At 42.8% G+C, this 23,418-nt stretch overlaps 3 protein-coding genes and 1 long non-coding RNA gene across 7 annotated transcripts in view; 2 read left to right on the top strand and 2 right to left on the bottom strand.

The window, feature by feature from the left end:
• The window catches only part of LOC125748478 (C-type lectin domain family 9 member A-like), a 28,647-nt gene extending 24,692 nt beyond the window's left edge, over positions 1-3,955 (bottom strand). Inside the window, exon 1 of the mRNA XM_049024669.1 lies at positions 3,613-3,955. Within this exon, the coding sequence (XP_048880626.1) occupies positions 3,613-3,676 (64 nt within the window). The 5' untranslated portion in view covers positions 3,677-3,955. The remainder of the gene's footprint in view (positions 1-3,612) is intronic.
• gpatch4 (G patch domain containing 4) overlaps positions 1-23,418 on the top strand; it is a 74,573-nt gene that overhangs the window by 28,138 nt on the left and 23,017 nt on the right. Inside the window, exon 10 of one of the 4 annotated variants that reach the window (XM_049024666.1) lies at positions 20,966-21,273. In XM_049024666.1, the coding sequence (XP_048880623.1) occupies positions 20,966-21,240 (275 nt within the window). In that variant the 3' untranslated portion in view covers positions 21,241-21,273. Of the gene's footprint in view, positions 1-20,941; positions 21,582-23,418 lie in introns of those variants that run through there. The other 3 variants (XM_049024667.1, XM_049024665.1, XM_049024664.1) reach the window with 3 other exon arrangements.
• The window catches only part of LOC125748480 (C-type lectin domain family 12 member B-like), a 42,293-nt gene that overhangs the window by 524 nt on the left and 18,351 nt on the right, over positions 1-23,418 (bottom strand). The window contains exon 7 of the mRNA XM_049024675.1: positions 26-141. Coding sequence (XP_048880632.1) covers positions 26-141 — 116 coding nt within the window. The remainder of the gene's footprint in view (positions 1-25; positions 142-23,418) is intronic.
• Positions 6,207-9,631, top strand: LOC125748486 (uncharacterized). The gene is made up of 3 exons (XR_007399569.1): positions 6,207-7,163; positions 8,746-8,863; positions 9,411-9,631. It is a non-coding gene; the product is annotated as an uncharacterized LOC125748486 (long non-coding RNA).

The raw sequence follows: 23,418 nt of genomic DNA, 5'->3' as shown, positions 1-23,418 counted from the left end.
ACGCTGCCGTGGTACCAGCTCTCACCCTGTGGTCAGTGAAGAGCCGTTAATCCAGACCCAATCCTTTGCCTTTCCAGTCAGTCCGATCCAGTAACCGTGCCATTTGTCAAAGTATGTGGGTGCAAGGTTCATGATGAACATCTAAATGGAGACAGTGAGGTTAATCATGCCCACGCTGCATAGTAGATACAGACTCAAGAACAGTAGGAGTGGTGTTTAAGCAATTCAAAAAATATGAAATTTTGAGAATTGATTTAGTAACTGTTTCCCTATTAAATCAAAGTGCATGGGCAGCAATAATATGAACGTTCATAGGTGCATTAGATGAAAGGCATATTCTGTGTTGATTGACAGTAGTTTTCATAAATGCATCTTTGTGGGTAGCTATACAACAGTAAATAAGTTATTACATTTAAGAGTACTGTCACAGAAACATGATTTAGTTCACTGGACTGTCGTACCTGTTCCTCCTCGTTTTGTATCGTTAACAGATCAGCCCCCATTTTGATGCATTCAAGACGACTGTCGCTCCACGTTTTCCACGTTTGATCAAGGGGCACAAAATAACACTTTGAATTGTTGAACGTCCAGCCACTTGGGCAGTGTGAGCATCTTGTCTCTGTACAGGAGAAACCAGGAGTAATAATACATACTAGCTCTCAGGTTGTCCATTCATCTGTCCTCCATGACCGATATCCAGCATATAGCTTATATGTAACAGGGAACAGCCTGAACAGGCTGCCAGCTTATCACAGGCGTACACTAATGCACTATGGGTAATTTAGTGGTTCCATTTCACTTAATCCCATGTTTGTGAAGGTTACTGCATGGGAGGTGTGTGGGTGCAGGTTAGGACTCATGCTCATGATCAGAAGGTCGCTAGTTAAAATCATGCAGCCATCAGTGGTTTCACCATTGTGCACCTCAGTGAGGCCCCTGACCCCAGTTACTCCAGCAGCACTGTCTGGTCCTCACTTGCTTTGGGCAAAAGTAATGTGTGTGCATGAGTGTCACCAGAGGTGTGAATCAAACAGAAGATAACAGACCTTCCCAATATATGGGGGAAAACACCACATGAAATACAGCAGAACTTGGAAGGCCAGGACTCACCGTTTGAACAATATTTTTCCACAGGAAAGTTACGGAACTGTAAAATCTCATCCAGCAAAGTCCAATCCTTTCGCAGCTGTGTGTTCTCACTCTCCAGTGACTCCTTCTGAGCAGTGAGGTTACTTTCAAGCTTTTGTAGCTGCTGATTGGCACCATTTTCCTTTCTGAGTTGCCCTGCAGTAAGATAATCTGCAGACAGACACAGTCATGCTGAATAGACCTTCCACACCATGTTTTGGGGTGAGAGAGTTAACATGGGCTTCGATGTGACACAAAGGAATTCAGAAACACAGGAATCAGTCCATTAACACAGAGCAGAATCTGATAGTACTTACAGCAGACAGAGAGAGCGATGATGCCAGCCAGTAAAAAAGCACAGGTGAGGCTTAGAAATACTACAGTGCACTGCTGGGGCTGATATCTGTGCTCAGGTTTCTCTGGAGCCTGAGCAGGGCAACAAGTTTCCTGACCAGTTGTCCGGGAATCTGCAATAAAGCAGGACAATGAAATACTGTAAAGCGTTTATACTGAAAATGCAACAAAAGATATTTTATGTCTATCGTGAACATAGGCGGCTCTAGGCTTTTCTCCCAGGGGCTGCACGGTGTCAGTCATTACAGGCAAACGGAGTTACACATGTCTGCAGCGTAGTAACCTTACACACACTGCATTACAGGATAAATACAAAACCTTAAACCTATCACTGCAAAAGTCATTAAATTGAAAAAAGCAACAAATATAGGCTCCATAAGCAGTTAACTAGGCAAGTCACTGCAACGATCACACACATGAAAATATAAAGCACATACATTGTTCCCTCGAACCACGAAATCTCACTGACCACGTTATCTGAAACGATAGCGTTCAGCTACAACATTCACTTTCGGTGTAAAAAAGCTCTGGATGGCGTCCAATGCCGTGTCGTATTTATCATCGTTAGTTGTGAGTGTATTAAAAAAGATCTTTGACCCTCTGCACCCAAGCAGTGGATAATCAACGGGCGCTTTCCTGCATTAGGCAAATCCAAGTGTGACATGGCCAGTAGATACTTCTCAGACATACAGACCCATGCCTTGTGTGGTATCGGAGGTTCCCTGACGTTTTGTAGAAAAGGTGCGAGCTAATTTAGGTTCAGAGTTACCATCCTTGTCGCCAGTATGTTGAGTTGCAGAGTAAAGGACACCGGTTTAGTCTGTAATTTCACTTTAATTACGAGCAGAACACCAGCAAGCGTACTCTTACTGTATAACTCTATTTCAGGGCTGCCTAACGCTGCTGCAGGAGATCTGCCATTCTGTAGAGCTTAGCTGCAGCCCTAATGTGGCACACCAGATACAAATAATCAGGCCCCTTCCATTGGAAGTATACCCATAGGGGGCGCTTAGACCACTGTTAGGGCACCTTATAGGGCACTGCATCACATTCTCTCCAATAGAAGGGCACTTCATAACGGCACCCTTTTACGTTGGAAGTGTACCCATAGGGGCCGCTTAGACCACTGTAAGGGCACCTTATAGGGCACTACACCACATTCTCTCCAATAGAAGGGCACTTCATAACGGCACCCTTTTACGTTGGAAGTGTACCCATAGGGGGCGCTTAGACCATCGTAACAACATGGTATAGGGCACATCCTCACTTGAAGGGAGCTAAATCATGTGAAGGGCAGCCAGAAGCGGCATTTTTACCATTCAAAAGGGTATTTTAGCAACATTTCTTCAGCCATAGGGGCATGGGTGGGCAAATTCCACCCCCTCAGTCAGTGACAATTTCCTGGGCTGCTGTTTGTTGCCAATCTGCCCCTGGCAAAGCTCGTAACTTACCGTCTGGCTCAGCATGTGTCTTCACTGGAGCTAGTTCTGCTTTCTTCACTTCTGCATACACGGCTTCTTCGTTCTTTTTGACTGAAATTTTGAAGAAATTTAAAAGTATTATATGGTAATATTGAGAATGCATGGACAGTGAAGTCCTGCAAAACCCTTCAAAAATCAGTTATTTGCCCACAGTGCAGACAAATGTTTGACATGCGTTACAAATACGAATATTGTAGTAATATGGTGACTGTTTAGTGAAAAATCTAATTAAATAAGTCATACAATTACAAAATAGTAAACATTTCTGAAAAAGCTGAAATAGATTATTTCACAATATCAATGTATGATAATTAAAGGTATGTTACAGTAAATGGCAAAGTAAAGCCATTTACATCTACTGATTCTGAGAGGATGTTGAACTGTCTGCATTTTTGTAAAATTCTGTAATTTAAATGTTAAAATTCAACATTTTATTGCATTTACATTATATAGCATTATTTTCTTTTGTCGAAAGTAACAAATAATTTTGTTGTGCTCCATTTAAAAAGATGGAATCATGTCTTCACTTATATTTAATAATAAAAGAAGCTTAGAACATTTTCAGACATGAATGTGGACCCAGTTGAATTATGATATAAATATAAAGTGCCACGTATGAAGTATGTTGGAGAGACGATATTGGACTCACCTGGAGCCGCGGAATTGTAGGGTGTGGTGAAAACCACATTGGAATAACAGACCTCGTCAGACATGTCTCAGGTATGGCTGACTGACTCTCATATGAGCAGATATGCTCAGAGACTGACTGGACTGGAGATTGCTGCGAGAAATCAATCAATCAATCAATCAGTCAAACTATCTATCTATCTATCTATCTATCTATCTTCTGTTTGGTTGTGTTTCTCACTTGATAGGTTGTTTGATTCATTTCAGCCTGAAGGGGTTCCTTTATCTGCTCAGTGTACAAGAGAACTTCCTCGTTCTGTGGGAACGAGTCACACTGGGGGAAGTGTGTTTGTCAAAATGTTTTACTTTGTCGCCATATTTGTCTAAGAGAGACAACACAGTTTTGTCAACTGCTTTGGAGCATTTTTCAAATGATTTTTCAAACATTTGTGTCACACACCCTTGGGAGCTCGCCGGCTCATTAGGAAGATTGACCACACCTGCCGATACACTCAGTGTGAGGTATTGTTCATCCATGCCTCCCCGAGTGTTGTATTACATAACAATTTGCAAAACAAGTGTACTCACCACACCACAATGTCACTTCTGCACAGAGTATCATTTCTCATTGCTTCACACAAATTTCCAAATGTTTTAGTACATATATGCAAATGGTTTTGTACGATTGTCATCATCTGGCCCATTTTTGGTTGCTTTACACTTGTTGGTTCTCATTGTGATCATTTTACACCCAAAACTATACATATATGTGACCATCATGTTAGTTACCACATGCAAAACCGTTTTCAAAATAATCTAAAAATATATTCCAGAAATTGCACTGTTATGCCATTGTTGTGTTTTTGGTTCCCACAGTACATGATTTTGTCATTCTATTGCCATTTTGCTGTTTTTGTGTTATATAGTGGTATGTGACTTTCTTATTTGTTATTGTTCTGTGTCTTGAGATCTGAAGTTACATGTGCTTGCGAGTGCTTTCTCTTGGCAGTGAACTTTACATCCTGTAATGTAGAGCCTTGCAATGTTGAAACTGGTGCCTTTGATTAAATAAGAAAATTATGGTAAAAGAATAAAAAAAATCTTAATTGCTCAAGGGGTTCATAAACATTCAAGGGTACAGGCAACAAGAGGGTTTGACATCAATGACTGGACTGGGGAACACAGGACTGTGAAGCATGTATGTACAAGACTAAGGAGGTAGCTAAGGAGAGGCAGCTGGGAGTGATTAACATGAGGGTAGGAGCGAGAGGTAAGACATACGAGTAACAGGTGTGGTTTACTAGGGAGGAGACAGGAGGGTCAGGTGGATGTGCAGGGCACGACATCTGGTAAATGCAAATATTATAGTCCCGTTTTCTGATTCTACTCCTGTGGAAACATCCAGCGTGTATCAAAAGTCCATACTGTTGTGCCAATTCTTTGATCATGTCGAATAAAACAACAGGTAAACTTAGCTGAAATTCGTCATTCTGCAGAGGAGATAGGGAAGAGTCATGTATGTGTGTACAAAAAGGTATACAAAGGCCTTAATGAAATGAAATAGTATTGCTTATAAGTATAGCACAACAAGTTGCTCCAAGCATTCAGTGCCTAAGAGACTAAACAGAGCAGAATGAGAATTGGGGAAGAAGGTGCAAGATAAAAAGTACAGTAGTGCAGAAGAATTGTGAAGAGTAAAGGCCGACCCACGTTCTGTTTTTAGAAATGCGTGCATGCTGAAGGTCACAAAGCTTGTGGGTTTATGCTATAAAAGGTGCTATGGTGGAGCTGTCCTAACACTGCACTGAGCATGTAGTTATCTGACACCCCCCTACTGAGAAATACAACATAGAGCAGCATGATCGTGATGCAGACTTATGATGCATTAGGGTCGACTGTATATTGCGATTACATTTAATTTGCATTATAAGGTACATGCATTATATTATAATATATATGCCTTTGGCTCTTCTAGGTGTTATCATGGGTTCAAGCTCTTTCTTATGCCTTTCAACCGAAGCATTTTTGCTGCACTCTGTCTCACCCCCAAGACCCAGAACTAACACTTTTTTGCCTTGTAGATACAAGGAGAAGCAAGCAAGAGCTTTGTGAGTAAATATAGATATAAAAATAACTTGCAAGCGAATTTCTGTCTTATGAAACACTGATGAAACTTATTACTGATGGAAATTTCCTTCAGAATACCCAGCTAACAGGGATCCTCCCCAGAACTTCAGCCACTGTTATGCGAAGATCTTCTCAAAGTTAGCAGAGAATATTCGTGCTGTAACATTAACGGAATGTTATTTCCATGTTTTCCACTTAGACATAAAGGTTCTGTCAATGGCAGCATGATAATGTTATTACTATAGGCAACTGAGGGGCATGGATATCCAGGCATATTCAGGGGGGTGGGGGTGGGGGGGACAATCGGAGGAGCATGGATACCCTAGCAGATTCGGGGGAGGGGGGCAGGGGCATCGGAGGAGCATGGATACCCTAGCAGATTCGGGGGAGGGGGGCAGGGGCATCGGAGGAGCATGGATACCCTGGCAGATTCGGGGGGCAGCACTTGACTAAGACCTTTTAATCCTTATAATTGGGGAGTGCGTGACATTTCATCAGGGGACTCACAATTTCTAGATACACCCTTGACTATTAATTAATCGTAATCCATTTGATTTCTGTAAATGACTAATATTTTACATATTGCTGCTTGCATCATTGAATGGAATGTATCTAATAGTGCACAACGTACCAAAATGCCACAGGTCAGACCAGGCCTACAAGTGGGTATAGTGTGAGGATTCCTCCCACCCCTCCCTCCACACACATGTACACAGCAACGCAACACCCCACAAATTCATAATTCTGAAATGTACTTGTTGGTGCTCAGGGTGAGTGAGCTGGGGGATGGGGGAGGTCTGTCTGATTGGCCGATATGAAATCACCTTTTTTTCTTTCATATTCGCCATCGCCCCACAAAAAACTAGCTTGTGAAATTTCTGTCGCAAAACATATGCATCCTTGATATCTTGCAGATCTCGAAGTGATACAGAAATCCTGAACTGCCTTAGTGGGCAAACGGCATATCATGGCACATTTTAAGAGGACATGCAAATCATGGACTATTTTTAGTGGGTACGGTGTAGTCCTGTGTATCACATAGACTACAGCACAGGGTCAGAAAGTCAAACACAGGACACGAGGGAGGGTGTGGAAGGAAAATGGAAAGATATAATATGAGGGGAACGTAACCAAGCTTTGAAAATGATTTAAAAGTAATTACATAGACTGCAATGACATTTCATTATTGTCTTTTTGGGTCACACAGTACCTGATATTGTTTTCATTTTGGCCGCCTAGACGCCTCACTGGTGAGGTGTTCCGGGCATGTCCCACTGGGAGGAGACCCTGGGGAAGACCCAGGACACGCTGCAGAGACTATGTCTCTCGGATGGCCTGGGAACGGCTCGGGATTCCCCCAGAGGAGCTGGACGAAGTGGCCGGGGAGAGGGAAGTCTGGGCCTCCCTGCTGAGACTGCTGCCCCCACGACCCGACCCAGAAAAGAGGTAGAAGATGGATGGATGGGATTGAGGTTCTGTCTTAGGCCTTAGGCAAGAAGATGCTGTTTGCTTTTGTAGGTGTGCACTCAGGTGTCACGCTGACCTGGCATGTTTAGAGGGAACCGTGAAATCAGCAGAAAAACAAGGGAAACATCTGGCAGAAAGAGGAAGAGAATCTGAGAGAGACACCCAGAGAACAGTGGAGACAACATGCTATGTGGGGGAAACAGGGGTGCAGGAAGCTGATGGGGGAGAATCTCAGTTACTGTAGTTTAACCTATATTAATCTGTGTTAACGTAAGGTGAAGGTTACCCTTACAACATCAGAAATACAATGATAAATCAGCACTGAGTAATCATAGACTGAATAGTCGAACATACAGTACATGTTCAAAGGAACAGGAGAAAGCAATGACAGAGGTCAGCTTGAGAATGAATGAGGAAATGTGTCGTCTCCAGGGAATGTGGAGCACACTGTTTCTGTCATTATCCTGCTATTCTGCTAATGAAGAAGGAGTTGGGAGTTAATTCCTGTGGATATGGAAGAGAAGAAGGTTGTTTGGGATTTTATTTTGTCTTCCACGATTTTGCACCCAGGCTGATGCAACAGAGATTTCTGGTTGTTTTAGACTGAGAGATCCTGCATGTGTAGAGATGGGTGGGGGGAGGGGGGAGATTCCATTGAGCCAACATATAGCAGTGACTCCCCTAGTTATAGTGAAAGTCGTCCAACAAAATAACCCTCCTCTTCTCATCTCTCTCGTCTCCCTCACACCATCTACGATTATTTATAAGGTAACATGCAGGTTAATTTGTTTTATGTATTTTTACTTTATATTTTGTATTAATCATTTTTGTATGAATATTTTTGGCTTGTGGAACGAATTATTATTTCTAATGGGGAAATTCGCTTCGATTTACGAGTGCTTTGAATTACAAGCACGTTTCCGGAACGAATTATGCTCGCAGTCCGAGGTTTTACTGTACATTGGTGTGAAGGAGTTTATGGGATTTGCAGAGACGGGCTAGTTGTGTCTGCCGCACGGCTCAGGATCCAAGCGCGGGCATGGGAAGTGCCGACCGCACAATATATCAGGCTATCTCAGGACACAAACTCTCAATCACAATCCTGCACTCCGGCTACTTTCAAGAGACGTAAGTTTGCTTAGTCAAAAGTCTTTGGACTGTAGAAATGACTCCACGTGAAAACAGGGACAACATGCAAACCACATACTCAGAGCTCCCAACCTTTTAAATCAGACACATTCGTGCAATATAAAGTGTAAATAGCCCATAGAGCCTCATGTCTTAAGAAATTAATACTTACAATGAATCTTTGTCATTTACAGAAGCTTGGGCCACATCACGTTAATGTCTCTGTTTACCTAAAGAAACAATTTTCAGAAGTGCACTTTATTTAAGGAAGTTCTGTCGTACACTGAGCAGATAGATAGATGGATTGATAGATAGATAGATAGATAGATAGATAGATAGATAGATAGATAGATAGATAGATAGATAGATAGATAGATAGATAGATAGATAGATAGTATCAAGTGAAACTTCCCTTTTCATATTTTTCTGGCAGCAATCTCCAGTCCAGTCAGTCTGAGTATATCTGCTCATATGAGAGTCAGTCAGTGATACCTGAGACATGTCTGAAGAGTTCTGCTATTCCGTTGTGGTCTATGATTCTTCGACTGCCGGTGAGTCCAGTATCGTCTCTCCTTCACAAAAATTTTCTCGTTTTTTTAACTTTGCCTGTCAGGGTCACAAATACGTGAAACATCTTTCACGTGGTTCCACATTCATACATTTCAGAGTCCAAAATCTTCACAGAATCAGTAGATTTTATTAGTTTAAGGAGCCAGATTTAATTATATTAAGAAGCCATCATAAATTGTTATACTAGATATTTTTGGGACTTCGTGGGCTCTGTAATATATTGATGTTTTGAAACATATTTTATTTCAGCTTTTTCATAATTTTTACTATTTTTAAATGGTCAGAGTTTTGTAATTGCATCTTACACTGAACATGTGACATATTACTAAAATGTTCATATTTGAAATGCATGTTAAACAGTTGACACTGTGGGCAAATTACTGATTTCTGAACTTACAAAGGAGTTTGCAAGACTTTACTGTGTATGCATCCTCAATATTACCATGTTAAAATACTTCTACTTTTCAAATTTGACTTTTTAAAATTTTACTTTTGCTTTTTTATAATGTAACTTTATTATTCAAAAAGAATGAAGAAACCGTATACACAGACGTGAAGAAAGCAGAACTAGCTCGAGAGAAGCTCCATCCAGCGCTGCATACATGTGTAGCTCCGTTTGCCTGTAATGACTGACACCCTGCTGCCCCTGGGAGAAAAGCCTAGAGCCGCCTATGTGTACGATGCATCAAAAGATATTTTATGTCTATTTTCAGTACAAACGCTTTACAGTATTTCATTGTCCTGCTTTATTGCAGATTCCAGGACAACTGGTCAGGAAACTTGGTCCCCTGCTCAGGCTCCAGAGAAACCTGAGCACAGATATCAGCCCCAGCAGTGCGCTGTAGTATTTCTAAGCCTCACCTGTGCTTTTTTACTGGCTGGCATCATCGCTCTCTCTGTCTGCTGTAAGTACTATCAGATTCTGCTCTGTGTTAATGGACTGATTCCTGCGTTTCTGAATTCCTTTGTGTCACATCGAAGCCCATGTTAACTCTCTCACCCCAAAACATGGTGTGGAAGGTCTATTCAGCATGACTGTGTCTGTCTGCAGATTATCTTACTGCAGGGCAGCTCAGAAAGGAAATCGGTGCCCTTATGGAAGCCAATCAGTAGCTACAAAAGCTTAAAAAGAACCTCACTGCTCAGAAGGAGTCACTGGAGAGTGAGAACACACAGCTGCGAAAGGATCGGACTTTGCTGGATGAGATTTTACAGTTCAGTAACTTTCCTGTGGAAAATTATTGTCCAAAAGGTGAATCCTGGACTTCTCAGTTACTGTTACTGGATCGGACTGACTGGAAACAGAAAGGATTGGGTCTGGATCAACGGCTCTTCACTGACACACAGTACTTGATGCGGCCAGTTAAACACAACCATAAAAGGACCTGATTCCTGACAGCCCGTCCCCATTCGTGGGTGATGGAGCTGCACTGTCAGTGTCACAATCTGGATCTCCATCCTGCGCTGCCCCATCCCTGCCTCTTCGCGAGTTACAGTATATGCCCATATATGGTTGCTTCAGTTACAATTATCCACCACTAGGGGTTTGTGCATGCACGTTGGACAAGGGTGTCCATAAATTTACGCACATTTCGAAATACAGGAAGAAACTGATAAATACCATCCTATATGTAAAAATGTGCATTTGCCCAGTTTATGCACAAAGTTGTTCATATGCATGGTTCTTAAATGAAACCCCAGGCACTGCTCCTTCCTTAACTTCTATTTGTTTTTTTGTGACGCTTATCTGCTTTTTCACATCTATAACAGACATTTGTCTGAAGGCAGAACTGTTACACAGGTATCTGGTCCCAGCAGCATCAGGGGCCTCCGTCCAGCAGACCAGCGGAGAGCAGGTGCCACTAACGGACCTCAGAACAGCAGGGCCCTGTTCTCACAGATCCACCGGTTAAGCATGTTAGGTTCTGTTGATCTCCAGCTGTTCAGGGTTTTGTTTTCCTGGCCTGTGTTTGTTAAAACGTGAATTTTAGTCTGGCTTCCATTATCTGCCCAGAACCTGGAACAAGAGGAATAGTTTGAAATTTAAATTCAATACAAAAACTTTATAAATACTTTTAATACGTGGTTTCTAATTTCCGTTTTTAGCCTATGTATTATTCCAATAGCAGCCATTGTTTACAGCGTACACCCTTACAGCGTAAACTTCGATACAACATCCAAATTTCTAGTGAAAATACGAAAACTAACCATCGTTACAACGTACAGCGCTCTCCCCGCCCACCACAACTTGTGTCGCTACATCTACCTGTATCTAACTGATCTTCGCCCGACAACGCACATTTGTCTATTGCTTTGCTTGGCGTTAAATGAGTTGCCTTGACCGATCGTTACTGGACTGCGTAGTAATGGCTTGTTAAGTGTTGTGTGCGTATTGTTTGTTTATTAAACCTTGTGAAATACCGGTCATGCCGGTAATTGTGAATTCAGAATAATAATGGAAGTAAAGGATTTTATGATTTAATTTGACCAATATTTCCTTAATATTTTCAGGCCAAATGCCAATTTGGATGCGAATGTTTATTTTAAAAATCCATTTTGACCAGCCGTTGTGTATTTTCGTTGCCGTTTATCGCCGGCCGGCACAAAGTAATTGTGAGTAATTTAAGGAAAATTTCAAGGATCCAAATGAGCGTTGTCGAATTATTTAACAAGTAATAATATGTTCGTTTGTTTTGTAGTCAATTTAAGGGTATGTTCTATTAAAGTTTTATCATTTACATGGATATTTCGTGAGTTCTTTCATCCATCTTGCACTAAGTGGTTACAACGTTCTATGCTTATAACGTACATGTTTTTGATATCCCGTCTTGTACGTAGTAACGAGGTTCGACTGTACATATGTGTTTTAGCACGAGAGAGGGATATAGGGCTGTCGAAGGAACAAACAGGCAGGCTTTGGTGCGTTAAGAAATATTTTGTTAAAAGTGATACAAATTATGAAATATCATAAGCATTGTAAGTAGCCCTTCTAATGATTAACATGCACACGCAGCTGCAAAGCTATTCACACTCGGACGTGCCATCATCACCCACCTTCACACACAGACTGGGGAGCCCGTTTCAGTCCTGGCAGGAGACCAACACGTGAGTCCCGAGAAAGTGCCGGGTGATACGCGCTCTACCCCACGGCTGATCTCCGTTCAGTGCTGAGCTCTCCCCTTTCCATTATATTAAACTGGGAAAGCGACTATGTGCGTGTGGGCAGGGAATGGGCTGGCCAGGCTCACCCCTCCCCTCAGGCAATGCGCTGTCAGTTCTCCAATTCTCACCTAAGTGGAGTGAAACAGCCTGCAGCTACAGGGCAAACCTAAGCAACACTTTTCTTTTAATTTCTAGGAAAAACAAGGTAAGTGTCCTTGGGCGACACTCTTTCTTCTTCCCCAAAACCAAGATAAGTGTCCCAGGACAAGATTAGTGTCCCGCAAAACCAATTATTGGTAAAAAAAAAAACAAGTTATATAAGTGATCAATGAAAAACATGTTTGTGCAGTTCGACCATGACACAATATTATGGGTGAATCATGGACGACGTACTTGAATCTCGGGATGATTAGTCCATACGCCATCAGAATCAATCATTACCTCAATCTCCTCCTATGTATGTCTGCTAGGTGTAGCTGAACAATCACAACTTCCCAGAATATTACAGTAACAGGAGGACAGTGAACAATTTCTCTGGAGCTAGTTCTGGTTTCTTCATTCTTTTTGACTAATAAAGTTAAAAAATAAAAATATGGTAATATTAAGGATGCATACACAGTGAAGTGTTGCAAACCCTTTTGTAAGTTTAGAATTCAGTAATTTGCCCACAGTGTCAACTGTTTAACAGGCATTGCAAATATAAAAAAATAAAAATAAATAAAAAAACAAATGAAATATATTGTTTCACAATATAAATTTTTCACAGGTTCACAAAGTACCAAAATTGCCATCTTTTTAATTTATGATGATTAAAGGATTTCAGCAGCAAGTAAAGCCATTTAAATCTACTGATTCTGAGATTCTTTTGGACTGTTTCTGAAATGTATTTTTTGTGTAATGTAAATGTTAAATTCCAACATTTATAATGCATTAACTTTATATAGCATTTGTCCAAAGTGACATGCAGAGATTAATTTTTCACGCTTCAGTCAAAAAGTAGGAATAATGTCCTCATTTCAGTTTAATAAGAAAAAACATTTGACATTTTCAGACAGGAATGTGGAACCAGCTGAGATGTGTTTGACCTGTTTGTGGTCCTGACAGGCAAAGCAAAGGAGACATTTTTTATGAAGGAGAGACGATACTGGACTCACCGGCAGCCCAGGCCACATTGCCATAGACAGGCTCATCAGACATGTCTCAGGTATCGCTGACAGTCTCACAGGAGCAGATATGCTGACAGACTGTTTGGACCGGAGATCGCCGTCATAAAAATCTGAAAAGGGAACTTTCACTTCAAACCAGTCTATCTATCTATCTATCTATCTATCTATCTATCTATCTATCTATCTATCTATCTATCTATCTATCTATCTGTCTGTCTGTCTGTCTGTCTATCTGTCTATCTGCCTGCCTGCCTGCCTGCCTGCCTGCTTACCGTTTGGTTTTGTTTCTCAATTGATAGTTTGATTCATTCTAAATCCAGTCAGCCTGAAGGGTCCCTTTATCTGCGGTGTGTGATAGAACTTCCTTAAATGATGTGAGAAGTGTTTTTTTCAAAATGTTTTACCTAAAGAAAATTTGCCAAAGACATTAGTTTTTCTCCGTTACTTTGGCACATTTCATGAAACATGCTTAACATTCTCAATATTATAAGAGTATTTCTTAAAACTTATACTTTTCTTTGAATGCTTAAACACTATCAGTCATTCATGAAGCACAATCTCTGAAGCCATTAACACATGTAGCCAATGCATTTAGCAAGTGTGTCAAACCGGATGCACATTCTCCCCTTTACACTCACTTTGTAATTTCATTACACTCTTTTTGCAAATCTGTAAACAACACAACTCACTGCTTTATGCCCAGTTTGTAATTCTGTTCTTCCAGCAAGACCATAACTACCAGTTTCTACATTCCTACACTATTTTGCCAACTGTCTTTCCACATTGACACATGCGAAACACTTTAAATAATGAGTTCACTTACAAATCAGACCTTGAGCCCTATGTATCGGCCATAGGTGCACGGTGGGCCTCCTGCCAGGGGGGATGTGCGCGGGTGTCTGGCTTCCGGGCCTCCTTGGTTCTGAACCCAGCTTGCACCGGGGGTGGGGGTTGTGGGCTGGGTCAGTGGCTTCCTGTCTGATGGCCTCTGGTGGGGCTCTTCATGTAGGGGGCTGTTGTCTCGGTGCTTCCTCGCATGCTCCTTGGCCGGTTGGGCACGTGCTGGTCTCTTGGGCGTGAGGCCCTTCGTTCTGGGGACAGCTGGGGGGCCTCTTGGCTTTATCCCCGGCGGCTTTGTTCATGTGGTCGGGGTGGGGGGTGTCACTGCTGCCCCCACATTAACTACTAGCACATCCAAGGACAAATCGTTACACTCGCACACACGCATAAATACATACATAGATATAGGTACACAACCACACCTACCTCTACGCCACACACACACACACACACACACACACACACACATAACCAATAGTACACACATACAGAGGTAGAGGCACACACACACACACACACACACGTGTTTTAATGATAATAAGTTGTTGTTAATTTGTATTAGGTTAGGGTTGATGTTGGAATTATTATTATAAATATTATTGTTATTATTATTATTTTCATTTTGTCTTTCTTTCCTTGTTTTGTGCGGCAGTCTCTGTGGTCCCTTTTTCTGCATTTCTACCCCCCTTGCTTCTCCCACCCCCCTCGTTTCCTGTCTCCTCTAACCTCTGCTTGTTGACTTCATTATATAAATATACAAAAAACTTGCAATGGTAATTAAAATAAAGCAGTCCTCTGTGGGGGGAGGGGGGAGGGAATAAAAAAAAATACTGTGGGAACCAAAAATATCATTGCAATCTTTAGAATATATTTTTAAATCGTTACAATATATTTTTAAATCGTTCTGAAAGCTTGATTAACGGTTTTGCATTTGGTGGCTAAAATGATGATTTCATACATTTATAGTTTTGGCTGTGAAATTACCACAAAGGGAAACTACATACAGTATTCAATTTTGATCAACAAGTCTAAAGCAACTGCAAATTGTGCCAAATGATGACAATTGTACAAAACTATTTGCATATACTGTATGTACTAAAGCATTCGGAAATTTGTGTGAAGCAATGAGAAACGATGTTTTGCTGTGCAGAAGTGACATTATGGTGTGGGGATTACACTTGTTGATTTACAAATGTTACTCGACATTTGAGAAATGCTTCAAAACAATCGAGAAAAACTGTAATTACAACAACTTGTCACACAGACGTACATTCAGCAGCCTGGGACCTGCTGGTTTGCACAGCCAACTGGGCAAAGAGTACGATGAGTGGATGGACACTGTGACCACAGACTAGCAGGCCTGCTCGCATGGGGTTAGAGCTGAGTGGATGGACAAAGGAGTATCCACAATATACCCACTTGTAGGCCACTACTTGAAACTAGACTGCAGCCCTGGTCTGACCTGTGGCAGTTTAGATACATTCCATTGAATGATGCACACAGAAATCTGTAAAATATTAGTCATTTACAGGAATCAAGTGGATTATGATTATTTAATAGTCAGGGGTGTATCTAGAAATTGTGGGACAATTCATCCCTGATGAAATGTCACCTGCCCCCCAATTATAAGGATTAAAGGGCCCCCCCGATACTGTCAGGGTATCCATGCCCCTCTGGTGCCCCTGACCCCCCCGATACTGTCAGGGTATCCATGCCCCTCTGGTGCCCCTGACCCCCCCTGATTCTGTCAGGGTATCCATGCCCCTCTGGTACCCCTGACCCCCCCTGATTCTGTCAGGGTATCCATGCCCCTGTGGTGCCCCTGACCCCCCCTGATTTTGTCAGGATATCCATGCCCCTGTGGTGCCCCTGACCCCCCCTGATTCTGTCAGGGTATCCATGCCCCTCTGGTACCTCTGACCCCCCCTGATTCTGTCAGGGTATCCATGCCCCTCTGGTGCCCCTGACCCCCCCTGATTTTGTCAGGATATCCATGCCCCTGTGGTGCCCCTGACCCCCCCTGATTCTGTCAGGATATCCATGCCCCTGTGGTGCCCCTGACCCCCCCTGATTCTGTCAGGATATCCATGCCCCTCTGGTGCCCCTGACCCCCCCTGATTTTGTCAGGATATCCATGCCCCTCTGGTACCTCTGACCCCCCCTGATTCTGTCAGGGTATCCATGCCCCTCTGGTGCCCCTGACCCCCCCTGATTTTGTCAGGATATCCATGCCCCTGTGGTGCCCCTGACCCCCCCTGATTCTGTCAGGATATCCATGCCCCTGTGGTGCCCCTGACCCCCCCTGATTCTGTCAGGATATCCATGCCCCTGTGGTGCCCCTGACCCCCCCTGATTCTGTCAGGATATCCATGCCCCTCTGGTACCTCTGACCCCCCCTGATTCTGTCAGTGTATCCATGCCCCTCTGGTGCCCCTGACCCCCCCTGATTTTGTCAGGATATCCATGCCCCTGTGATACCGCTGACCCCCCCCCGATTCTGTCAGGGTATCCATGCCCCTCTGGTGCCCCTGACCCCCCCGCTGATTCTGTCAGGGTATCCATGCCCCAAATCCAATAAACAAGAGCACATCCGGGTATTCCATCAGTACTTGACACATGAACTTAATCGATTGATCCCTGATAAAGAACGCGCGCGCCTAGTGCCTAGGGCGCCAGATGTGAAAAAGACGACGCGCGCTCCCGGACGTTACTCATTGTCGGGGGAAGCAGCATCTTAGAGACGGGTGATGTACGTGTTGTATAAAATGTCTAACTATGTCATGTTATATGAAATGATTTCTGAAAAGATTTCATGTAACGTTTTTTAGGATTTCTAAGATTTTTGTTTTGCTATTTGATTCACATATTTAACTTTCAGCGTAATCAGGCTAAGCTAACCTGACATGATTTCTGATAGAATTGTCACGTGGGTATTATGGGCATGTGGGTTTTGTTTATATCCTTGTGCCTTTGGTACGTACCGGGATCGCGGGACTAATTAATTGCCTTGACAATTGCGGCGTTGGAACAATGGTTGGGATTGGTTGGGAAAGTGAAGGGGGAGGATCGCATTACAGAAAAGGCACCCTGGAAGTTAGGACAGGAGACCCGGAGGAGAGACCGGAAAAAGGCGCACCAGGGAGTGGACAGCAGAGACCCGGAGGCGAGACCGGAAAAAGGCGCACCAGGGAAAGGACAGAAGAAACACCGGACGAGGCATCGGGAGAAGACGCACCGGAGAGTGGACAGGGGAGCCGATACTGGAGAGCGGAGCACCCCGAGTGGCGATCGCGTCTCGAGACGCTCTGTCGGGGAAGGAGTCGCTGGGACGCCGGAGCGGGGGAGAGTAACTGGGCATCCCCCCCGCAGCGAGTTAAGTGAAAACTCTGTTCGCTTGGACAGAGCCAAATATCGGGTCGGCGTTGGATCTGGGGTCTGGTTTAGGCTGATGTAGTGGCGGGTGTTCGAAACCAGGTTATCAATCCTCCCTGTAGTGGATACCGTGATGTGTGTGTGTGTGTGTGTGTGTGTGTGTGTGTGATTATTGCGGTGCCCTGTGGGGGTGATAAGTGTGCGGTAGTGTGCCTTTGTCGCGATACTCTCGGTATCCCTATACGGCGATTGTGGGTCGTGCTGTGGTAGAATCTGTTTGCTCGCCTTGTGTTTGTCACCCTTATAGGCTGGGGCGGACGGGACCGGGCTTGTGGGGATCATCTTTTGCACGGACATCGCCTGGCCCCGCTGATCTGACAGTGGGCACTGAACGGACTAAATTTTTATGACGTTTTTGTATGCCATCGGCTAGCCTTGGCGTTTTAAAGTGTGTTTTTACTCTCTTTGTAAAATAAATTGGTAAGATACCAACCCTTGGGTGTTTGGGTGTCTGTGGAGCAACTCATACCAGCACAACCAGTTGGAATCAAATTGGAGGGTCCTGGTGCCCTATGGTAACAGAATTACGTGTAATACCCCGAAACTCGAAGCTTGATGTTTTCTGCACTTGCATTTAAACATACAGTACATTACCATTGAAAATGTCAAATCGTAGTTTCCATTATTTATAATGGGGGAAAATTCGTTTTGATATGAGTGCTTTGGATTACGAGCACGTTTCCGGAACGAATTATGGCCGCAATCCGAGGTTTTACTGTATTCTGCTTATTAAACTCTCCTATGGACAGGGAGGGGACAGGAACACGTTAAATCCCTGGGTCTGGGATGGGATCTCTGACAGTGCCTTACTTAGGGTGTCCCTTCAGTCTCAATTACGGACATTTCCTGTCGTCTCTCCCTCATCGGACCTTCACCCTCTCGACGGAAATCTCGTCTCAATAAAACAAGTTAATGGGACCACCTACTTGACCTATTACAAAAACTTCACAGACATTCCCAAGGTCCATGGCTAGGGCTGAACAACTTGTCTTTTTCAAATCGAAATCGCGATTTAAAACTACGTGCGTAGCAAATCGCAAAGGCTATGATTAAGGATATGCATTACACAGCACGTCTGACCTAGGGTTTATAACTATTGTAAGAATAGTTTTACAAATTCATGCCCTCCTCCAAGCGTGCTAGTCATTTTCACCAATGAGATGTACCATGCTCCTCGCGTGCCAGTCATTCTCACCAATCAGAAGTGGCCCAAGGCGACTGCGGATACGCTCACAAACAACAAACACGTGGAACCCAAAGGGAACGTTACGTTCAAGCGGTGTGAAAAAATATCGGTTCCGCTGCTAAGCTACCTATTTCATGGTTAGAGATTGTTTACAGAAAGGTCCTACTATTTATAGAGAGATTGAGAATACTGTAGGGGAAATTTGCCAATGGGAGGAGGGGGGCATCACGCGGACGGTTGATCGGTCAAATTCAAGAAGTGTAATAATTTCCTCATTTGCTAGGGTTAGTCTGGAATTTTTATATACGTTTATTTAATTGTGTTTAACTGTGTTTGTGCTTTGAGACTCAAATCTTAAAATTTGGACAGTGCGAACTGGGACTTCTTGCTCATTTGACTTCCTCTGCCGCCCCCTGGAGGATGGATCTGGTCCCTCCCAAGGTGTCTTCCTTCTAGAGAGTTTTTCCTTGCCACTATCACCTCTGTCTTACTCACTGGGGGCTTAGGGCAGGGATACTGTGAAGTGCTTTGAGAGAGTGTAATGCTGTGAAAATACACTGTACAAGTAAAATTTAATAGAACTGTGGTTTTGACCACTGGCAGATAATTTGTAATTTAAGAGTCTTAAAAATGTAATGCAAAAACTTTTTGAGCTTCACAAAATAAACTAGCATACCGCCTTTCCACAAACTGCAATCAAATAATGAATTAAGCCATTAGATACTTGGATAGTAAAGTGTTTTGGTTAATTTTTCATCTTACTTAAAATCCTACTGTAAAATATAATGGAATATTTATCCCAAATATTTAACTGTCATTCTAGTAAAGAATAGAAGTGTCAGATAAATAGGCACTTTGTGGGTGACACTGCTGTCTCACTTTCAGGGTTGGGGGTTTGAATCCAGCCTCTGCTCTGCTTGTGTGGACTTTGCATTTTACCTACAAGACACTCGGCTTTCTTGCATGAACTCCGATTTCCTCCTGCAGTCCAAAGACATTGCAGTTAACTGGCATCTGTAAATTGTCCAATGTATTTGTATGTTCCTGAATGTCCGCATGTATGTGCTCTGTAATGGACTGGCATCCCGCCCAGGATGTACCCTATCCTCATGCCCTGTGCTGTGTGGGATATGCTGCAGGCCCCAGGTGGATTGATCAATACATCAGAGGCATTTCAGGAATAATAAATGTAAACGTGAAGTCCTTCGAAAAAGTGGCTGCACCCTGACTGCAAAGTATCCCAGCAGAAGAGGGGAGGGGAGGGATGAATAGAGGAGGAGCAGACAGATGAGGTTGGTTAATCCCAAACTTCCAGTCTTTCGTTTTCCCTCCCCCTCATTATTATAGTATTGAAGGGGTGTCTCTCTCACTACCATTTGGACTCCAAGGGGCACAGAGCCTCAGAGCAGAAGCTGCCACAGAGAGCCTGAGACTGAAAGGATGGGAAGAGCAAAGTAACTAAAACACAAGGAATCATAAACCTATCAGAGAGTCAGAGAATCATCTACGTCCCCCAAGAAGAGACTTGCAGCATGGAGGTCCCCAGCATTCATGGGAACTATATGGGAACTGAGACGTTCCAGATGCTGCAGCTCAACAGGAGTTTGGGTATTAGGTACATTCCATTTGATGATGCAAGCAGAAATGTGCAAAATTTTAGTCATTCACAAAAATCATATGGATTATGATTAATTGCACTTTTTCCTCAAATGACAATTAACAATCACGAAACAACAAGTGTAATCCCCACACCGTAATGTCACTTCTGTCAGTGTTTTAGTACCAACATGCAAATGGTTTTGTACAATTGTCATCATCTGGCACAATGTTCAGTTGCTTTAGTCTTGTTGGTTAGAATAGATTATGTAGTTTCCCATGGTAATAATTTTATACTATATATGTATAAAAAAAATTTATATCTATATATGTGTGATACAGCATCGTTGTGTTTTTCTTTCCCACAGTACCTGATATTGCCATTTTGCTGTTTTTGTTTTGCAATTGAAATGTTCAGAGCCTTGAGGAAGCAGTGGCAGAGAGTGCAAACAACACAGTGGTCAATAAAAAGAAGAAGAGGAAAAGACACTTAAATGAAATGTGTGATTCTCCAGCTGTTGGGGAACCAAGCGATGAGAGAGGGCATGTCCATCCAGCAAAGAAGAAATGCTCAGGTAAGGAGAAAATGACGGTCTGTAACGAAGGCACCGGCAGCTCTAAGAATGGAGTAACGCTCTATGCAAGTAAAGACTATAAAGACGAAGATGCCTCCATAGGGGTCTTAGGAGATGATGGTGCAGGTCAGGAGGAGAAGGTGGAGCAGTGTTTAGGTGGACTGGATGAAGAACAGTTTGCTGAAGCAGCAGTGCCTGATGAGGACTCAATTTGTCAGACTAAGAAGAAGAAAAAGAATATTACTAGTGATGTCACTGAGCAAATGCAAGATGAGGAGATACCAGACCAGCAGAGTGCCAGGAAAAAGGGCAGAAGCAGGGGGGAGGAGGGGGCTGAGGATGAAACTGCAGCGGTAAGAAGATCAAAAAAAAAGAAGAAAGCAAAAGAAGTGGGACAGTGACAGGGAAGGAAGCATCAGGAGATGCAGATGAAGGTCATTTTGTACCCTCACAGTTATTGATATCTAAAGAAAATCTGTTGTGAAATCATGTGGTCATTTCTATGCTGTTTATTTAAGTAAAATCGCAGTGGTTAGCAGTGCAGAACATTGATGTACATCCTAAAATATCTGGTGCAAGGAGAGATGGAAGAATACTGGTGCTTGAACAATGTCAATTTTTTTAACTGGTTAGACTTTGCAGTGATCAGTCTCACTGGTGGCAACATAGCTTATGTCCATAACAATTTTAAAATCAAAATTAGTTACACTGTCCTTTATTAAAATACAGTTTATAGAATTTATGTGAAGCATAACTTCATTTTAAAGCAGCTGAAAATTAAATCATCTGACAGCATGAATATGGTCCTGTTTTGTGAAATTCCTCTGCTGAAGACCAAGCAGGCCCGAGACCTTGTCAGACCGCTGTGGAACCTCGAATTAATCGGCGAAAAATGTGTGAGGAAGAAGTAGTTCGATCTGAAAAATGATCTGAGCCCTATTGTTTGGCAGCTTTGGCAGTGGCCTGTCACAGAAAGAGAAGGACCTAGCATGGGACAGGTGACGGATGCAGGTAAAGCTGCATCACCTGTAATGAGGATGGTGGCAGAGCTGAGGAAGAAGTGCTTCCTCTGAAAATGGCCATTACATTTTTTTTGTAAATGATCGGAGCCCACATCTGTGTTCAAGCATCACATCAGTGTCACATCTGGATGGTCAAATAGCTGCCATCAGAGGTGAACCATCTCTAACGGGATTCGTTCTAGATGATGACACTGACATACAGCTACATCAGTCATGGATGAGGATGGGCTGTCAGGAATCTGTAAGATACTTGTATGTTTGTCTTTAATTGGCAGCAGCAAGTAATGTCGTCATTTACTGCAGTAATCCACCGTATCCTATGTGTGGATCGGTTTGCTTCAGTTACGCTTCTCTGCCACTAGGGCTTCATGCATACACATTGGTCAGGTGTGTCCATAAATATACGCACATTTCTAAGCACAGGAGGAAATGGATGAATACTATTCTGTCTAAAAATGTGTGTGTGCACAAACTACACAGAAAACTGTTTGCACACACAGATGATAAATTAATTCTCAGATACTTTTATTTGTTTTTTTTGTGACGTTTATCTGCTTTTTCACATCTATAACAGGCATTCGTCTGAAGGCAGAACTGCAGGTAGCTGGTCCCAGCAGCATCAGGGGCCTCCATGCAGCAGACCAGCGGAGAGCAGGTGCCACTAACGGGCCTCAGAACAGCAGGGCCCTGTTCTCACAGATCCACCGGTTAAGCATGATAGGTTTTGTTGATCTCCAGCTGTTCAGGGTTTTGGTTTCATAGCCTGTGTTTGTTAAAACGTGAGTTTCAGTCTGGCTTCCATTATCTGCCCAGAACCTGGAACAGGAGGAATAGTTTTAAATTCAAATTCAATACAAAAACTTTATTAATACTTTTAATACTTGGTGTTTACAATTTGAGATTCTCAGGAACATTTGATATGTGACAGGAATTTGTCTTTGAGTTTATAGAACTCTGCTCAATCGTGCTAGATATCAAAGGCAAGATTTAGAAGCTACTGATGAACTGAATTGGGGCAATCTCTCACGCTGCCGTGGTACCAGCTCTCACCCTGTGGTCAGTGAAGAGCCATTGATCCAGACCCAATCCTTTGCGTTTCCAGTTAGTCCGATCCAGTAACCATGCCATTTGTCAAAGTATGTGGGTGCAAGGTTCATGATGAACATCTAAATGGAGACAGTGAGGTTAATCATGCCCACGCTGCATAGTAGATACAGACTCAAGAACAGTAGGAGTGGTGTTTAAGCAATTCAAAAAATATGAAATTTTGAGAATTGATTTAGTAACTGTTTCCCTATTAAATCAAAGTGCATGGGCAGCAATAATATGAACGTTCATAGGTGCATTAGATGAAAGGCATATTCTGTGTTGATTGACAGTAGTTTTCATAAATGCATCTTTGTGGGTAGCTATACAACAGTAAATAAGTTATTACATTTAAGAGTACTGTCACAGAAACATGATTTAGTTCACTGGACTGTCGTACCTGTTCCTCCTCGTTTTGTATCGTTAACAGATCAGCCCCCATTTTGATGCATTCAAGACGACTGTCGTTCC

The sequence above is a fragment of the Brienomyrus brachyistius genome, chromosome 9, assembly GCF_023856365.1.
Source record: "Brienomyrus brachyistius isolate T26 chromosome 9, BBRACH_0.4, whole genome shotgun sequence".
NCBI lineage: Eukaryota > Metazoa > Chordata > Actinopteri > Osteoglossiformes > Mormyridae > Brienomyrus > Brienomyrus brachyistius.
The sequence above is the reverse complement of the archived record's forward strand: the minus strand, read 5'-3'. Positions and strand labels throughout refer to the sequence as shown.